Source organism: Candida theae (assembly GCF_024610275.1).
Source record: "Candida theae strain CBS 12239 chromosome Unknown scaffold2, whole genome shotgun sequence".
NCBI lineage: Eukaryota > Fungi > Ascomycota > Pichiomycetes > Serinales > Debaryomycetaceae > Lodderomyces > Lodderomyces theae.
In genome coordinates this window covers 438,297-456,450 of record NW_026261438.1, presented here as the reverse complement: position 1 = coordinate 456,450, position 18,154 = coordinate 438,297, and the positions used below count along the sequence as shown (strand labels likewise).

At 40.3% G+C, this 18,154-nt stretch overlaps 7 protein-coding genes across 7 annotated transcripts; 4 read left to right on the top strand and 3 right to left on the bottom strand. All coding sequences in view use genetic code 12, as the record gives it.

Moving 5' to 3' along the window:
- Positions 1–616: 616 nt before the first annotated feature.
- On the top strand, positions 617–1,591 carry KGF57_003123 (uncharacterized protein; the record flags this gene model as incomplete). Its single annotated transcript, XM_051752510.1, has 1 exon — positions 617–1,591. One exon carries the CDS (start codon positions 617–619, stop codon positions 1,589–1,591), a length of 975 nt encoding a protein of 324 aa, XP_051608559.1.
- A 356-nt stretch (positions 1,592–1,947) lies between these two features.
- Positions 1,948–3,468, bottom strand: SIK1 (snoRNP complex protein; the record flags this gene model as incomplete). Its single annotated transcript, XM_051752509.1, has 1 exon — positions 1,948–3,468. One exon carries the CDS (start codon positions 3,466–3,468, stop codon positions 1,948–1,950), a length of 1,521 nt encoding a protein of 506 aa, XP_051608558.1.
- Positions 3,469–3,660: 192 nt separating this feature from the next.
- UGA3 (Uga3p) lies at positions 3,661–6,378 on the bottom strand (the record flags this gene model as incomplete). The annotated part of the gene is made up of 1 exon (XM_051752508.1): positions 3,661–6,378. One exon carries the CDS (start codon positions 6,376–6,378, stop codon positions 3,661–3,663), a length of 2,718 nt encoding a protein of 905 aa, XP_051608557.1.
- Positions 6,379–7,586: 1,208 nt separating this feature from the next.
- On the top strand, positions 7,587–8,437 carry UBC4 (E2 ubiquitin-conjugating protein; the record flags this gene model as incomplete). Its single annotated transcript, XM_051752507.1, has 2 exons — positions 7,587–7,630; positions 8,038–8,437. The coding sequence occupies 2 exons, from the start codon at positions 7,587–7,589 to the stop codon at positions 8,435–8,437; spliced, it is 444 nt and encodes a 147-aa protein (XP_051608556.1).
- Positions 8,438–9,133: 696 nt separating this feature from the next.
- Positions 9,134–12,916, top strand: SPT7 (SAGA histone acetyltransferase complex subunit; the record flags this gene model as incomplete). Its single annotated transcript, XM_051752506.1, has 1 exon — positions 9,134–12,916. The coding sequence occupies one exon, from the start codon at positions 9,134–9,136 to the stop codon at positions 12,914–12,916; it is 3,783 nt and encodes a 1,260-aa protein (XP_051608555.1).
- Positions 12,917–13,203: 287 nt separating this feature from the next.
- KGF57_003118 (uncharacterized protein) lies at positions 13,204–17,388 on the top strand (the record flags this gene model as incomplete). Its single annotated transcript, XM_051752505.1, has 1 exon — positions 13,204–17,388. One exon carries the CDS (start codon positions 13,204–13,206, stop codon positions 17,386–17,388), a length of 4,185 nt encoding a protein of 1,394 aa, XP_051608554.1.
- A 50-nt stretch (positions 17,389–17,438) lies between these two features.
- KGF57_003117 (uncharacterized protein) lies at positions 17,439–17,892 on the bottom strand (the record flags this gene model as incomplete). Its single annotated transcript, XM_051752503.1, has 2 exons — positions 17,439–17,725; positions 17,802–17,892. The coding sequence occupies 2 exons, from the start codon at positions 17,890–17,892 to the stop codon at positions 17,439–17,441; spliced, it is 378 nt and encodes a 125-aa protein (XP_051608553.1).
- Between the last annotated feature and the right edge of the window lie 262 nt (positions 17,893–18,154).

Below are 18,154 nucleotides of genomic sequence, written 5' to 3'. Positions count from 1 at the left end.
AAAGGGGAAAGTTCTAGAGTGGGGTTCTGGGCTAAGCTGTTGGAGTTTTCCTATCTTTGACTATAACTTTCTATTCTTGAGAAGGGGCGGCGTGGGATTGTTCAATGTTGTTTGAACTTCAATTTTTAATGGCATTGATTGTCACATAGTATTTTTTTAAACAAAACTCATAGCAATAATATAATTATTCTTACACTTCTACTCATGCTTCAAAGCCATCTACCATGGACTCTTTGGTCTCTAATCTGACCTAATTCTGCCACTTGGCTTTTTGATTATGGTGCTTTTAGTATTTTGACAAGACCTTGGTGTGGTAATGTATTGCAATCTCATTTTTGTGTCAAGTTCGCAGCCATACCAAAACTTCTTTTGCCATCTTTTTTAAATGTTCGGCATTCCAATAAAAAAAAATACTGTAGTCTACAGCCATTTCTTACTGTTGTTGCCTCTCTTTTTCTACAACTACAAATGGAGTATAGAAAAAGAAAATGTGATATCCAATATCCACCTCTTCTTTTCTTCTTGCATGTCTTCTTCAGTTCCTGAACTCCTATCATTCCTACTCTTGGCTTGCTTCTTATCCGTGCTAGATATTCTCAAACGATTACTTTCAATCATGACTTCTACTAAACCAAATGCAACTACAACTGCTCAACAACAAGGCTTTTCCAATGGTGTATGTGAAGCCCAGCATCACCAACCCATTGAAGGATCATCGAAAGATCACCAAAATCAAAATGCTCCACCAGAGAATCCACAACATCAAGGTGAAGTTAGCAAGAGAGAGTCCAAGAGCTCTTCATCTGTGGCCGCGTTACTGACTACTGCTCATTTGAAATCATATCCCATTATTGCATCTAGTGAATCTTTAATCAAGATGATTCCATTAAGTGGCTACGTAACCGGCGCCACCAAATCTACATTCGCATTTATCCGTGGATTCCAACCATTCAAATACCTTGTCGAGACCAGTGACATTTACTCCAACCTCCTTTTAACCAAGTTGGACACGATTGCACCAAGCTTGCAAACCGTTGAAGTGCAAGATTTGACCAATCCTATAACCACGCCAGTCCTCGTTGCAGTTGATACTGTGAATTACAAAATCTCCGCCATAAATGAAACCGTCTCCAAACATATTGTTGAGCCGGTCAACAAGACCATCGTTGAGCCTACAAGGGTCAAGATTTCCAGCGTGTCTCAAGAGTTGCACAACAAGACTCATGATGAGCATGGGAAGAACATTTTTATCAAACCGGTTGATCCCGTTGTTGCACCATTTAATGAATCGTTGGAACAGTTTGTTGATAACCATTTCCCCAACCACAAAAAGTTGCATGAGGGAAACGATGGTGGAAAAGCTTCTGCTGCTGGTACTGGCGCTGGTGCTCAAGGTAATGTAGGTAGTGAAATCGCAAGAACGTTCAAGATTGTCGGATCTATCATGACCAAAGAGAGTATTGGTGTAAACAATGATGGTACGACTACAACCACCACGACCGTTGTTAATGCTAATGGAACCACGTCGCAAAATGACAAATCTGGACAAGGGGTGAAGAAGACATCGCGCTTTTTTCAAGCAAGGCATTAGCAGAGACGTGTTCATCAGCAGTGGGGGGGTCAAGAATTGAAGCAAGAAGAAGTGTGTGCGAGAGGAAAATTTCCAGCGAGTGGTTGCACCTATAATGATACCAATTACGAGCATGTCACTATTTTGTCCACTGCTGATTCTGGAGATCATGTAAGTCCTTGCACTTGTTGTGTTTTTTATTTGCTAGCTCATTTAACAGATTAGGAATGTTTGTCTTGAACAAAAAGAGATATCAGAAAAAAAAAAAAAAAAAAATTCGTTTACGGCGTAGAATGTAGCCTGAGTTTTTTTTTTGAATTTCATCTCATTTATTCTCTGGTTTATAGTATACAAAGTGGTGGTTGGTTTTAACCATTTTAGTCCTTGGACTTCTTCTTTTTCTTCTTTGGGGTTTCTTCTTCATCATCCGCTTTTCTCTTCTTTTCCTTCTTTTCCTTCTTGTCTTTCTTTTCCTTCTTTTCCTTCTTTTCCTTCTTTTCCTTCTTTTCCTTCTTTTCCTTCTTTTCTTTCTTGTCCTTCTTTTCCAGCTTGTCTTCAACATCCTCAATTTCAACATCTTCGACAATAGCATCTGATCCTCCAGTCAAAGCCAAAGCCGCCTTAATAGCATCAGAGTTCTTCATTGGTGCCGAACCAGTGTCGTAAAACTTCAACCTATCTTCAACTTGCTTCTTCAACACTTCTCCAAATGCCGTGGTAGGTTCATCACTATAATTGTCAATCCTGGAAGCAATTGAACATTTGTTTGCCAAATATCTCGAGATTCTACCTTTGTTCTTGGCTCCAGCCTTGCCGATAAATGACGAATGATAAATCAATCCATACTTTGGTGTGTTTCCCTTTGTTTTCAATGCTCTAAACAATGCCTTTTCTGCACCCAAGATTTGCACCGTTGATGCTGCTTGTTTCGACAAGTTGGTCAATGATCCAGCGTGAGAAATCAATCTAGCTCCAACCACTTCACCAATCAAGGTCGACAAGTTTGGTGCCACCGTGTGCATTTTATCAGTCAAGTATTTGAACAATTGTTGTCTGTATTCAGTCAAGTTGACCACCCTTTGTGCAAAAACAATAACATTTTCCATATCTTGTTCACTGATGTCTTGACCCATGGAAATCTTGGCATTATCAATCACACGTTGGGCTACCCCTGAATCTTCATTCAAAATGGCGGCAACATCGTGTAAATCTTCATCGGTCAAGTTCGACTTGTCTTTAATGTAAAGAACTAATTTGGCAAATTGGTAATTATCAGAAACAATCTTGGCCAATTCTGGGAAATGCCATCCATACCATTCCTTAACCCTCATTGAAAACGTATTGATATCCTTATCTAATTGGTCCAACAATGCAATAGCTTGGATGATGTGGTTATCATTCTTTTGCACGGAAAACTTAACTTTAGCTCTTGAGAAAGCATGGCCCAATCCCAACTGTGCTCTTTCAATATCACCATCTTGTAAATCTTTAAACAACTTGGCACCAAATACTCTAATACCTCTAAGGAAATCTTGAACAATTTCGTTCGACAACACGTCGACATTGGGGAAAATTTCCTTGATTGAAGGACCCAAGTTTTTATCCGATACACCCAAAGTGATTTTTTTGCTAGTTTTGGGTAAATTCAACTCCAAAACTTCTTTCAAGTAATCGGAAACTAAACCCTCAGAAATGTCATTGGCGTTCTCCAAAGCCTGTGCTGCGCCTTTAAAAGGTGCAAATGAAACTAACTCAATCATTTTGGAAAATTTTGACAAGTCATGGGCTGCTTCTTGTACTTCCTTCGATCTGGAAGCAATGTCGTCTTGCTGTATGAGAACTTTGAAAATACCATATCCGGTAGCCTCTTCGAAAAGAAGGTAGTCTAATCCAGCCATGATATAGTAGAGGCCTGATGTGGTGGTGATGGTGGTATTGTGTGCGTGGAGACTGTCCTTTAAAAGATTTTTACCCTTTTTTTTTTTTTTTTTTTACTTTTTTTCTTTCGAGATGAGAAGAGGAAAATGAATAGTCGAGCACGTGAAACAGACATGGTAGCGGGCTCATTATATCTATTTCTATACAGCTTTCTAAGCAAAGTTTAAATCCCAACCTAGATCATTCAACATTGAATGCCAGTTGGTGACTTTATCACCACTACTATTCTCCTTCCAGATCTTCTGCATCACTTCTCTAGCCCTGTTGGCGTTGAACATTCCATACTGTTCAATAAATGAATTGACTCGCTGCAACATCAACTCCTGATCGTGTTTTGAAACGCAGTGTATTCCCGAAATGAAAACGGGAAACACGAGTGAAGCTTGAACTGGAGTTCCAATGAGAATATCCAAACACTTGATCAAGTTGTTGTTGATCATTTGCGATTCTAAATGGGATGGATTACATCGGAGGATTGACTCGCGCAAGAATAGCTTGGCACTAAGTTGGAATGCCTCAAACAAGGTCAATTGCAACTCTAGATCCGAATCGCTCAAGTTACAAATATCTCCTTTATCCGGTTTCGATTCATCAATTTGTCGCTCTAATTTTTTTGCTTTCGTGATTGTGAATGAAAGTAGTTGATTAGCTTTGTAGTGATCACTAGCATTGGAGAACTCGTCTTCCTCTTCCTCTTCTTCTTCTTCAATCAAAGCCTCCTCCGTTGATCTCAATTCATCATCATGGGCATGCAAAAACTCGCTCAAAAACTCCTTACTTTTTTCAAAATGGTTATCAACCCCACGAGAATAATATTCATGTAGCAACTTTTTGCTCTCGTAAAGTAAAGTTGAAATCTCCCCGATAATGGTGAATAGCTTCTTAGAGATCCCCAATAATGGGTTTAGTTGTCCGCGAAGGAAAAACACATCATGATCCTCGAAAATCTTGTTGTATACACGTGATGTGAAATAGGTTCCACGTTCACTTGTTGAACTGGCTAACAAATCATGGTAGGCGAAATTTGAAATCAACCAATTTTCCTCCTTGGATTGATTAAAGCGCAATATTCCTCCATTCGATGCAAGCAATTTCCACCCCCATCGCAAATATATCGTCCAATTTGTCACATCTCCTTTACAAATGTTTGCTCCAACGAGAATCATCAACGTGGCCAACTTATTGATGATGGTGCTGCGATCGGATTCAACCCCATTGTAAGGTGTCAATGCAGGATTGTTGTTGTTGTTGTTGTTGTTGGTGGTGGTGGTGTTGGTGGAGGTGGTGTTGGTGTTGTCGCTGCTTTTATGAAAGTGTTGCAATGCCTTCTTTACGAAATTGGAGGCTTCCGTTTCCCATTTCCCGCCCAATTGAAACCCAGCCCAAGCTAAAATACTATACAACACTCCTTTATCCTTTTGGGCCAAGGGGAGAAAGATTTTCTGATACGAGTTGGATTCATTTTGAGATGACGGCGCCACCGAAACTTTATTGGAAATGACATCCACGTAATAATTGTAAAGGTACGATATTGACGGATCAGCAAGCTCTGGAATTGATAACAAGCTTGGCTGTGGCTTGGGGGATGGGTTGAAATGTGCGTTCAAAGTGGAGACCAAGTTTGGAAACGAGGGACTCGAAGCTATCAACGAACGATCCATATTTTCATGCGAACGTGCTTGATCAAATGACTCAATCATTGCATAAACGTCAGGAGCAACCTCAGGTGAAGCAGCAGCGAGATGTTTGAACTCGTCAAATTTGGAGTCGTCAAGTTCTTCAAACTTGTGATCTGATGTAGTGGAGTTGTTAATCTCTCGTAACAAATTTAGAAAAGCTGAAGGTGAATCCATAGATACATCATCTGCAGGGTGTGGGTATTTGAAAGAGCCAAGTGCATCGTCAAGAGAATCTGTTTGGTGGGGGGTTAATTGGTTAGTTGATGACGACGATTGATCAAGGGTGAATGGATTTTCAAATTTTATTTCCAACTGGTTTGCTTCGTTTGAATTCTGGCCAGCAGTGCTTCTCAAGCTTGACAAGGTCGTGGCTGATTGACCCCTGTCTGACAAAGGAAATGTGAAGATCTCATGATTTGAAGTTGAAACTAGAGGATCCATAGTCTCGTAAGGAAGATGCCGAGCTATATTGTCAGCGTGAAGTACACCTTGTATTCCCGTGGGTGATGTGATACCTCTGGAACCAACAGGAACCATAAGTGGGTTGAATTTCTTTTCCGGCTTGAGTTCTGCCCGCTGTGAAGGCAGTTTTGTCAGAAAGTCACTACCAGTTTCCATCTGCTTTTGGTCTTCCCCCAATTTCGGCACTGTTTTCTTTCTTCGCCGTAACTTGTGATTACTTTCATCTGCTTCAACTTTCCTCTTTAAATTGCGAATCTCCTCTGTGGTCATTGACGACTGGTCGATATAGTAACATTTTTTATGTAACCGTTTACAATCAGAGCATATGGGTCGCACCTCATCACACTTTTTCTTTCGTATTTTGCAAGTCAAGCACCCCAGGCGTGACCGTCCATTTTCTTTAAACTTGTGGAAATCCCTGGGACCTTTAATCAAGAGTGAATTTGCTGTAGTTGCCGAGTTGGAACTACTTTTTGATAAGCTATTCTTGCGTGTCAATGACACCTGAAAGCTATTTTGAAGTTGTCGTGCCTTCATTGCAGTAGTTGGTCCCTCTTTCACCCTTTTGAAGGTGTTCTCAGATAGTTGTGGTGCCAGTTGCATTGTTGTTGGTGGTGCAGGTAGCTTTTCCTCCCGGGCTTCATCTTTCGAAGTCATCGTACTTGTACTGCGTTCATTGCTGTGATTTGAATTCTCAGACGTCCTTCTTGAGCTAAAAGTGACCAACATGTATCGAATAAAGGACTACTTTTCGTAGACTGAAAGTTATTTGTTGCGTGTTGGGCTTTAGACACTTGTTGGGGGTTTTTCTTTTCAGCGGGGTTTATAAAGATTTGTTTGCGCGCAATTGTTCAATTGATTCGAGTGTGGCTGCTTCTCTCTATCCTGTTGAGCACGGTTCTTCCTTTTGAGAAGCAAATATAGAACAATTCACTGAGGTGATTGAAACATTTCCACTCTTTTTCTGGAACGTGAGAATAGTTTGATAATATAATCGTTTGATTGTTGGGAGTCTCTTAAGAAGTTGTGCCTCATATTATTTTTGTTGTGCTATAAGCCTATATGATGATGTTGGTTAGATAATATGTTACCTAATATCGGTTAATCGGCACAGAAACAGGAATGAAGTTAAAGCTTGAGAGACTATAATAAGGTGTGCTAAGAAACTTTGTAGATTGAAAAAGGGTGCAGAGTGGGTTGGGGAGGGAGGCTGTTTCAAAATCACGTGACTATTATTACCCCTCTTGCACGGAATTGGAATCAAGAAAATTGCGGATGCAAAGGTTTAAGTCTCTTCGAGACTTCTATTGGCACCACATAATGCATATCTCTTTAGCACCTGAATGTGGAAAGCGTTTGGGTTGCCGAATTATTCTATATTTTTTTTTTTTTTTTGGTCCGATTTGTCGCCAATTTGTGGTAAAAGGAAGGTCTAACATAAAAGAGAGCACATTGTAAACTCAATTTCAGAATGGTTAAGCGCATGTAGAATAGGAGGAAACATGTGGCTTTTGCATCTCTCTGTTATCTTTTACTAATCCAATGGCTGCAAAATCAGCTTCTGTCTATGTAAATATTTGAGGTTTGTAGAATCACACGACTTCTGTTTATCCTCTCTAGAAAGTTCTAGTAAAAATAGTTGGGTGTGTGTGTGTGTGTGTTAACTATTAAAGTAAGAAATTATGTCAAAGTACACTACCATGACTAGATCAATGGTAGTACTGCATATAGCCCCAACGAGTGTTGTATATGTGTTGTAAAGTATGTTAACAAAAGAGACACAACAACAACAATAACAACAACAATAACAACAAGAGGCAAAACATCAAAGAGAGAGAAGAAAAAAAAATTCTTTTCTTTCGACTTTCACCACATAGAAATATCATAATTTATACCAAAAAAACACAGCAAAAGATTCAAATAATTACACTTTCATAATGTCTTTGAAACGTATCAACAAAGAGTTATCAGACTTGGGAAGGTATGTTATAAGAAAAAAGAGACACATGATTAGTCATCAAAGGGAACCGGGTTGTCGTCAGATTATCGGGCCAAAGTGGAATCGGTGGGACGTTTTGGCATACGTATTCTTTTTTTTTCAAGTTCTAATACAAGAGTGCTGTTTCCTCAAAGTAATATTCCTACTGCACCACTATGAATGTGACGGTCTGTTCTACTTGTTGAAGCGCTTGTTGGAGTTTAGGCGTGCACACGGCGCTGATTAACACGTTGGTGGCAACTGCTTCGCTGATCAACACATTTTTTTTCTCTCCCCCTCCCCTTTTATCGGACCTCATTAAGTCACACTATACTAAAGGCTCAGAAATAAAGGTTTCCTGGTTTCCTATTCATCATCAAAACATGTATACTAACATGAACTTGTTTTAGAGATCCACCATCATCATGCTCAGCTGGTCCAGTAGGCGATGACTTGTACCACTGGCAAGCTTCCATAATGGGACCACCAGACTCGCCATATGCCGGAGGTGTGTTCTTTTTAAGTATCCACTTCCCAACGGATTACCCCTTCAAACCACCAAAGATTGCATTCACTACCAAAATATACCATCCGAATATCAACTCCAATGGTAACATTTGTTTGGATATCTTGAAAGATCAATGGTCACCGGCTTTAACCATTTCAAAGGTGTTGTTATCCATCTGTTCCTTGTTGACTGACGCTAATCCTGATGATCCTTTGGTGCCTGAGATTGCTCACATTTATAAACAAGATAGAAAGAAATACGAGGCTACTGCCAAAGAGTGGACTAAAAAGTATGCTGTTTGATAAAGGTTGGAGCTTTGTATTTGGAGCTTGCTTGAGCTACGCGTCGTCAATGTTGTTAACTATATAGGGTAACTTCAATTTCATGTACAAATGTAGCTAATTGCAATTTTGATGAGCTGTTCAGATACACTCCAGAACTAGTTATGAGACGTTGCTGATCTCATTACCTGCTACTTAATACATCTATCTCTACTCTCGAAATGATAACATCTATGAAGATTTCCATACGTTGTCCTCATTATCTCCCTGCGGAGTCTGATTTTGCAACTTCGTCTTTTACTCACTTTAAGCTTTTTATTTTTTTCAACGGAAAAAAAGAAAATCAGAAAACCCTCCATAAACATAGAGTACAAGTTGATGGCATTTGAATCCATTACGACTCGATTCCACATCACATCTATCACTAGACACCTCAATACATACCTCAGCATCTCCGGGGTATAGTAACTGCCACCACAAAGTATAAACAAGAAGGATAATAGAGTTGCGTTGTGCCGCAAAATTCAAAATCATATTGAAATATTTAATATTACCATAGCGGTTGTCAAAGCGTGTCGATATATATAAACTTCACCACAGTCACTGGAGAGAGACAATTTTTTTTTTCTTTTTTTTCACGATACCTTATAGACGAAAGAAAACGATATACATCAACAAATCTGACTACCTTGTCATTTTGGAGATCCAACGTTCACTATGGAGAAATTAAATCCTTTTCTGCAAAACAATTCGTTGAGCTTGTTTGAGCTTGCAAAAAAGCTAAAAGAACGTCATTTTTTCGAAACTTTCCTCAATGAAACACAGTACAAGATAATTGACTACATTTTGCTGTTGGACGATGTAGAAGTTTGGAGCCAGTTTCTCGAGGGCAACTTGTACTTGCAAAAGAAAAGTGAACAAAATCAGCAATCCGAATCAATTACCAGCGAAAGGATAGAAAAGCCTGTTTTGGACGTTATTGATGATGATGGTGAAGGAGAAGACAAGAAAGCCACTGGAAAAGAAGACAAGCAAGAGGAAACTTCGGAGAAAGGAGCAGCAAACCAAAAGGAAGACAATTTAAGCGAAGTTGAGCAAAATTTAGAGCAGCCATTTGAAGAGGGTGTTACGTTCACCAAGAAACTAGCACTACATATCAGATATCTTCTATGGGAAAAAGCCATAGATTTTTATTACGAGTCAGAATCCCTAGATAAAAATTTGAGTTACATTGAAGAAGTGAGTGATGATTACGAGTTGATTGATTCTATGACCAAAGCTGAGAAGAAAGATTATGAATCAGAGGTGAAGGAAACAATTGAAAAGACCAAGGTACGGGAGGAAGAAGATGATTATGACTTTGATGAAGATGAAGATGAAGAGGCGGAAGAGGAAGATGCCAAAACAAAAGAAACAGACGATACCAAGGATAGTAGTCCACGCTTCAACGATTCTAACCAGTTGATCTTAGAAGTCCCGCTTTCAATATTTTCTCCAAAACCTGTTAATGATAGTGAAGACGGAAATGTGCCAAGTGGCGATGCATCTACTAACCAGACTACCACATCAAACATCGAAAATAACAATGAGAACCTGGACAAGATAATTCAAGAATTCAATAAGGTGTATCACAATTTCGAATACGATAGGGAAACGTTGATAAAACGGCGAAAATTGGAACAGTCTGATTTACAGTTGGAAAAGACCAAACCAGAAAAGAACGATGCCACAAAACACCAGATCAAACGACAAAACACTCAAATGGAAATTGCTTTGGGAACGGGGTCGACATCGCTACAGCATTTGCTATCAACTATTGAAGCTAAAAGGGACAAGATTCCATTAAACGATCACGAACTTCGAGCATTGTTTATGGATGTTCGCAAGAATAGAGGCAAATGGGCAAACGACGACCGAATTGGCCAAGAAGAGCTATACGAGAGTTGTGAGAAAGTAGTCACCGAGTTGCGTAACTACACAGAACATTCAACATTCTTCTTGAACAAGGTCTCTAAAAGAGAAGCTCCCAATTATGGCCTAATCATCAAAAAGCCAATGGACTTGAACACGGTCATGAAAAAGTTGAAGAACTTGGCATACAACTCGAAACAAGAATTTGTTGATGATCTAATGTTGATTTGGAGTAACTGCTTGACGTACAATGCTGATCCCAAACACTTTATACGAGCTCATGCGATTGCCATGCAGAAAAAGACTTTGAAGTTGGTACCCTCTATTCCTGATATAACAATCAAGAGCAAAGCGGATCTCGAAAAGGAAGAGGAAGCTGACTTGAAAAAGAGACTCAAGGAAGGTAGTAAGGAGGACGACGAAGAAGAGGATGAGGAAGATGAGGTTAAAGGTGCCAGAGGTGGCAAAAAGTCTGCCAAGCAAGGAAGGAAAAGAACTCGCCTGGATGACTTGAAAAACGAAACAGCAGGGACTGAAAGTGCGACACCAGCTGGTATGGGGACTCCCTCGGCAGCTGGTACTCCTGCTCCACAAACGGGTGAAGCAACGAGTGAAGAACCTTCAAGACAAAATGGTGCTAGCTTAAATGAGGAAGAGGAAGAAGATGAAGAAGAAGAAGAAGAGGAAATGAACGGGGCTGGAGGAAATGATGAAGAGGGCTCTGGAATGACCAATGGAAATCTTGAAAATGAGGAAGAAGAATTTGACCCCGAATTACAAGCATGGAGGACTCTCACTGCAAAATCACGTGCTAATTACTGTGCACAAAGAGCTGACCTTTTTGACCAGAATTTGCACCTTCGATCGGATGCACCAGCATTGACCAGAAAGCTGAACGAGATGCTGAATTTCGATCATTACTTGTCTAATCGTGAAGTGATCTCAAAAACAAATAATAATTTGCTCGAAAACGATGAGCCGTATTTGGTTGAGTACGATGTAACTGGGGGACTTCCGGGTTTCGCATTTGAGGGAGTGAGCAAGGAGATTGAGGACATTACGGAGAATAAATTGGTGGATGTGTTTTTACAGCAAAGTGGTGGCGATGCATCCAAGTTGAAGTCAAAGTTTGTTTTGTCAAATGAATCAGGATTGAACAAGTTGTACTTTGAGAACATTTCCGAGATTCAGGAAATTCGAAAGATATGTTTCAAGATATCATTGATACGTCAGATGCAGACACAGCAGTTTGTTCATCATACCCAAATGCAGCAACCTGAAATCGAAACAATAAAGGAAGTGGATTGTGACGCAGCTTCCAAACTACCCAATCATGACCCAAACACACACGATATACAATACGCAGTCTTGAGGAGAAACGTGGCCAAGATTGCCATGCAAACTGGATTTGAAACCACTGAAAGTGCCGCCATTAGCACATTGACACAAATTGCTGAGATGTATATTGGCAATATTGCCAAGTCAATGAAGTTGCACTGCGAGACTAATTCACGAAATCGGTTATCACCAACTGAAATCCTTTTGTTGTCGTTGTTGGAGAATGGGGTGGAAAAGCCAGATGATTTATACACATTCATTCAAGAAAAGATTATGAAACAGCGAAAGAAGTTGACTGAGTTGCGACTGGGTCTTTCCAACTTCTTAAAAGATTTATTGCGGCCTGGGTTGGAAAATTTCAATGAAAAGAGTTTTGCTGATAATAGTGAACAATTCGTTACTGGAGACTTCTCCAATGATTTGGGTGATGACTTTTTTGGATTTAAGGAACTAGGCTTGGATAAAGAGTTCAACATGTTGACGTCCTCAATTCCGATTTATTTATTACACTCACGTCTTCATAATCAATTCAGTGGCAATGGAGCAGCAACCAAGCGCAACAAATATGAAGATTTGCAAGATTATGAGCCTGCTAAGTTGTATGCCAGTGATGTGGAAAAACAAATTGGATTGCTTATTCCATTTTATGAAAAATTGAGCGAGCGTTCTAAACAGCTGTACATCAAAGCTCAAAAGAAGAAAGGTGAGAGTCTTGACCTACCCGATGATTCACAGTTTGCTCTTATTGAAGATGACGATTTGCCTCAGAAGCAAAGAAATTTTAGACCTAAGTTGCCGCCTACTGGTAAGATTACCTCTATTAAGAAGAAAATCATTGCCAGCTCGTTCTTTTTGCCGGAGGATGACGAGATTCAAGATGATGCTGTGGAAAAGGAGGCAGAAGGGACTGTTATAACGGAGAAGACGGGAGAAACAGAGACAAGTAAGACTGGAACCGAAGCGACTCCTGAAATCAAAAATGAAAATAAGGCAGTGGCGGAGGAGAGTAAGGTCGTCTCAAACTCAGCAGGTGAATTTGCTGTGAAGCAGGAGAGTAACGCCACTACCAAGGGAGATGACAGCAAGGAAAAGTCTACTGCAAGAGCAGACAGGGTTGAGGGTGAGACGCCAACGAGTGAACAGGGTAAGGGTTTTGAAGTTCCAAATGTAGCATTGGACACGGCTGATTTGGATACCCCTATGGACAATGCTTTAGAAGATGTATCACCGGCAGAGACGCTGAAAGAGTAGAGAGTGATTGTAACAGTAAATACGTTAATAAAAAGGTTTTTTGCGAAATAATTTCTTCGCGTCTTTTGGCAGGTGGATTGAAAGCACAACGTGGTAACCTCGGCGCGTGCGGTGTGCATTTACGGGAGAAAACTTTAAATGTCTATGTAATATCGTCAGCAGCACATCATAATTGTCACTTGCTCCACATAGAGATCTTTACAGCCACAAAAGCTTCTCTATAGGTATACCAGATGTGCTACTAATACACTAGCTAGTCTCAATTTTTACTACATTTAAACCCCATTATGATAACTGACAATGCTTCAAATTTAAAAAAAATAACTAAAGATGAGTTGATGACTCGTGATGTTTTTGGACGAACCGTTCTTCATGTGGCTATACTACTGAACGATCCTGATTCGTTGAGCCAACTTACCAAAAATCCCAACTTCAAATACATTCTACAATCTTGTGATTACGAAAATGGATGGAACTGCATGCACTATATCATATTTTACAAGCGGCTCCAGTGTTTCAATGTTTTGATACAATATTTGCACACCAGTTTGGGCAATTTGTTTGCGCCGAACGGGGCCCTTATTGAGCTACTAAAATGCAAGGACAGGTGCGGATATACTTGTATGCAGTTGATTGCTCATGATCTTTCGAATGTGCATGCGGTCCCGGAATACATCGATGTCGGTGACGAGTTTAGTTGGAAGAGTAGAGGGGAAATAAGCGACAAGAGGTTACTTTTGAATACTGATTTTTTGGATGATGCTGAGCACGACGTAGAGGAGCTTGACAGATCTGCGAGATTGCGTAAAGGGTCAGATGTTTATGTAATTGGATGCAACAGCAATAACCAGTTGGGTCTTGGAGACTCCAAAGACCGATCACAACCATTGAAAGTATTTGACGAGGCATTTGTCTATGAACAAAACGATTCCGAAGTTCTTGCTGAGAGATTTTGCAAACCCAGGTTCAAGAAAATGGTCATTTCAAAGAACCATGCAGCTATAATTACTGCTGATGGAAACGTGTTCACTTGTGGTGTTGGCTCAAGAGGACGATTGGGTCATGGTCCAGCTGATTTGTCCGGTTCATTCAAGTTTAGCCGAGTTGACTTTTTTCATGATGAGGGAAAGAGCGTGGAGGATATAGCCATTTCAAACAACCACTCGGTTGTTTTAACTAGTGACGGTGATGTATATGCTTGGGGAATGAACGGATTCAACCAATTAGGTGTCAACACCCCGTCTACTAAAGCCATCAATAGTTATTTGGATGATTGGATTGCTACCCCAGTATTGGTTGCAGGAGAGTTGAGAAAAAACAAGACCAAAACACTACTCGGGGTTGATGTTTCCAAAATCCATTCAGTGACCTGGTCAAAGAATGAATTGTATTTTTGGGGGTTGAATGTGGGCCAAATGGGGATCCAGCGTATTCGAGGCGATATTGAACTCAAGTTGCACGATGAATCTGTAAAGGGAGAAATCCAAACATCTCCGAGAGCTACAAGTCTACGAGATGAAATCAAGTGTGTTAGTACAACTGAATTGTGCACTTTTGTCGTCACGGCTTTAAATGATATTCACGTCTATTACAACTATCAGCACTATAAGTTACCAAAGGTCCCAGTCAAGGGGTTGGGTGATAAACACTTTGACTTCTTCAAACCAAGGCGGTTAACGGAAGGGACTGTGATTACAAAAATCGTTACTCGGGGTCCTGATTGCTCCATGGTTTTGTTGTCCAGTGGGTCTGTTGTGAGCTTTTCATTGAATTCAACTGATGTTAAGAATACAAAATACTCCACTGTCTGGAGGCCCCAGAACGAAGACATGAAGGTTGTTGATTTTGATATAGGAACAGATGGGTCGGTGGTTTTGTGTACTATGGCCGGTACTGTTTTTTTGAAACTCAATCAATCCAGCCAAAGGCGAAACTCAATGAGCGGGGCCGTGCTACCCATTCTGGTTAACAAGAACAAGTTCAAAAAGATTGAAAATGTCAATAGAATCGTGCAAGTGACTTGTGACCCAAAGTTTCTATCGTTTGGATTTATTCGAGATGAGATTGATTTGTTACCCATGGAGTTACACGTTAATGATTTTGTATCTGATGTTCGACAATTATCCCCCATGTCTGATTTGTACTTGTACAGAAAACAAGATCAATTGATGAGGAATGAAAATGGTACTGTTGACAGCGAAGAGAATGAAATTGATTGGAGCTTAAAGCAAACTGAACAATATTTGGTGGAAAATTTTGGATGTGATGGAGCCGATTTTGATAGTGAGAATAAACTATATGATGCAAGCATTCAGCTTAATGATGGAAAAACTGTGTGTTTCCATAAGGATTTGCTTCAAAATATTTCATCAAGATTTAATGCCTTAGTTGGTGCACAAGGAGACATGATTATGGGGAAGCACTTTCATGCCAAATGGAATTCCGGCAAGTCTTGCTTGGAGGTTACTTCTCCAACTAAATACCTTTCAGTGCTTTTATTTGTACAGAGTGTTTACACTGGCGCCAAAGTGGATCTATGGTCAAGCTTTGGCTCGAGGTCAAGAGTTCCAGGTCACTTGAAATTAGTCTTTGATCAATTTGATGAGCTATGTGCTTTATTTCAAGTGAACTCTGGACCCAAACACCTTTTAAATGGGTTCAGTAATATGCTATCAACTTCAAGTGGATCTGTCAAGTTTGAGTTGAAGGATGGGGAAACGTTTGCTCATGCTTATATTCTCAAAGTGAGATCGGCCTTCTTTGAGACAATTTTGTCTGAGAGATGGGGTATCTCCTCTTCTGTAACACTTGATTTCACAGGGTTAACAAAGGCACAAATGGAGATCATATTGAGACACATTTATGGTGATGACGATAAGGATTTACTAAATTGCTACAAGTTCAAATTTTGTGAGTCTGATGTGTTTATCAATGAGGCACTTGAGATGATTGAAATTGCCGATGAGTTGTTATTGTTTCAATTAAAGGCGGTGTTTGAGATTGCCATTGCGGAATTGGTGTCATTGCAAAATGTATTGTCATTGGTTGTCAATGCAGACTATATTTCAGCACACAAGTTGTTTTTACAATGTTGTTGGTTTATTCATCACAATCTAGAAGTTCTTCTATATGACCCAACGTTTCAGAGTATCCCAATAGACATTGTGGAAAAGATTGAGCATTGTTTTGGATTTGAATCATTTGATGACAATGAATTTTGCAAGGTCATTCCGAAAGATGTATCTGTTCCTCGCTTTGTTTCAAACTTGTGTTTTCATAATGAGTACTTTATGAGCGATCGCAAAGGATTCTCCTCATTTGAGCCATTGGTCGATCCTCGCTTAGAGGTAAAGAAACTAAAGGAACCAACCAAGAGACGAAGATCGAGAAAGAGCTCCACCTTGAATGCAGATATAGTCGACTTTAGAAAGAACTTCGCAGTTGAGAATCATAAAGAGTCTCCACCTGTCATTGAAGAAACTACTGAAAATGAGTTTATCGAGGTTTCTAAGAAATCGAGGTCCAAGTCGCAAACAAAAGCAACTGCACAACAATCCAGCAACGATTTGAGCCCACCCCCGCGAGATAAAAATGGTACAGGTGATGGCAAATTTGGTACACGAAGGGTGAGGGTGAGCAGTGTTGGTTATCCCACCGACAAGCCCGCGCAAGTATATTCAGCGCCGACTGCATCACCACAATTATCATGGGCCACCTCCCCTCCTTTGACTTCTCATTTCAAAACAGAACGGCCAGTCTCGAAATCACCAGAACCATTCACGTTGATGGGAAACTCAAATGAGTCGAAGCAATTCAAACCAAAAATGGGGCCGCATGTCAAGCTCTCACAAAAAGAAAGAAAAAAGCTAGCGGCAGCTTCAACAGTAGCGTCAACAGTAGTTGAAAATAAGACGGCCGCTCCCAAACTGAAACAGCCAGATCTTGCACCATGGGCAGCTTTATCGACTGACACGGCAGTACCTACAACCTCTGCAAGCTTTCCTGCCTTGGGCGCAACAAGGGTAAAGTCACCCGTTAATGCCCTCCCAACGACAAAACATTCCACCAGATCCATTCGTGATATGAGTTCTCCAATGATTCATGCAAACTCATCCACATCCTCACTCTCAAGTATTTACTCCACGCCATCGTTGGCTGAGGTCATGCGTGGTGAGTCGCAAAAGACTGACTACACACAAGAGGATAACTTGCCGAAGAGGACGTTGGCAGAAGTTCAACAAGAACAAGAGTTTGAGAAATGGTGGCAAGAGGAGTCTAGGAAAGTTCAACAGGAGATTGGTGGGTTGCAAATTGACAATAAGAAACAAAGAACCAAGAAGAAAGTAGAGAGTGAATTTTGTGGTGGCTTGACAAAGAATGGCACTGCAGCAAAAAAGGGCAGCAGGACACGATCCAATGGGTCCGCTGTGGAACCAGTGGAAATCAAAAGGAAATTCTCCAACAGTAAGTAAACATGTATTATTAAATTGTATATATATATGTGTGTATACACGTATTTATTTCATAGATTGACGTCTTCGGGAAACCACCCATACTCTTCTAAATCAACCTTGTGTGCTGGCGAAACGACTACATTTTCTTCTCTCAATTTATCTGCTTGAACAAATTGACCTTGTGAATCTTCTCGCGGTGAGATTTTGCCAGAACTCAGGAGCACTCGCCACCACGGGAGCGAATTAATGTCGAGGTATTCTTCTTCACTGGGATCAAATCCTCTGTTCAAGTCTTGAAAGATCACGTTGCAGTGTTTTAAAGACGTTCCAACTTGTCGTGAATTTCCTGGCTTGTCTAGTAAGTACGCGACGTGTCCTGTGATTTGGTTAGTATTGTTTCGTTACTTGCTTATCGCTTTGATGATACTCACCATATGTGGTGACTTTTGCTGGTGGGATTTGGAATACGATAGAGTATACTCCGTAATGAAATGCACGACTTTCATCTGTTAGATTAACCATTGTGGGGGAGGTGTTGGGTGTAGGGTGTTGGGTGAATCAGTAACGCGTCAAAAGCAAGAGTGTAATTTGTCGCACAAACATATTTCAAATAAATTCAATTGTCAGGAATAGGAATAGATATTCCAAAACACTTTCTAAGCTGATAAGAGTTTCGGAAGACGATTCCCCAACCTGAAACATGTATCACTAATGTTTCAGGTACTAAACCTTTTTTAGAGTCTTGAAGGATAAAGATGGGTCTTCCCCCCCTTTTTCCATATAG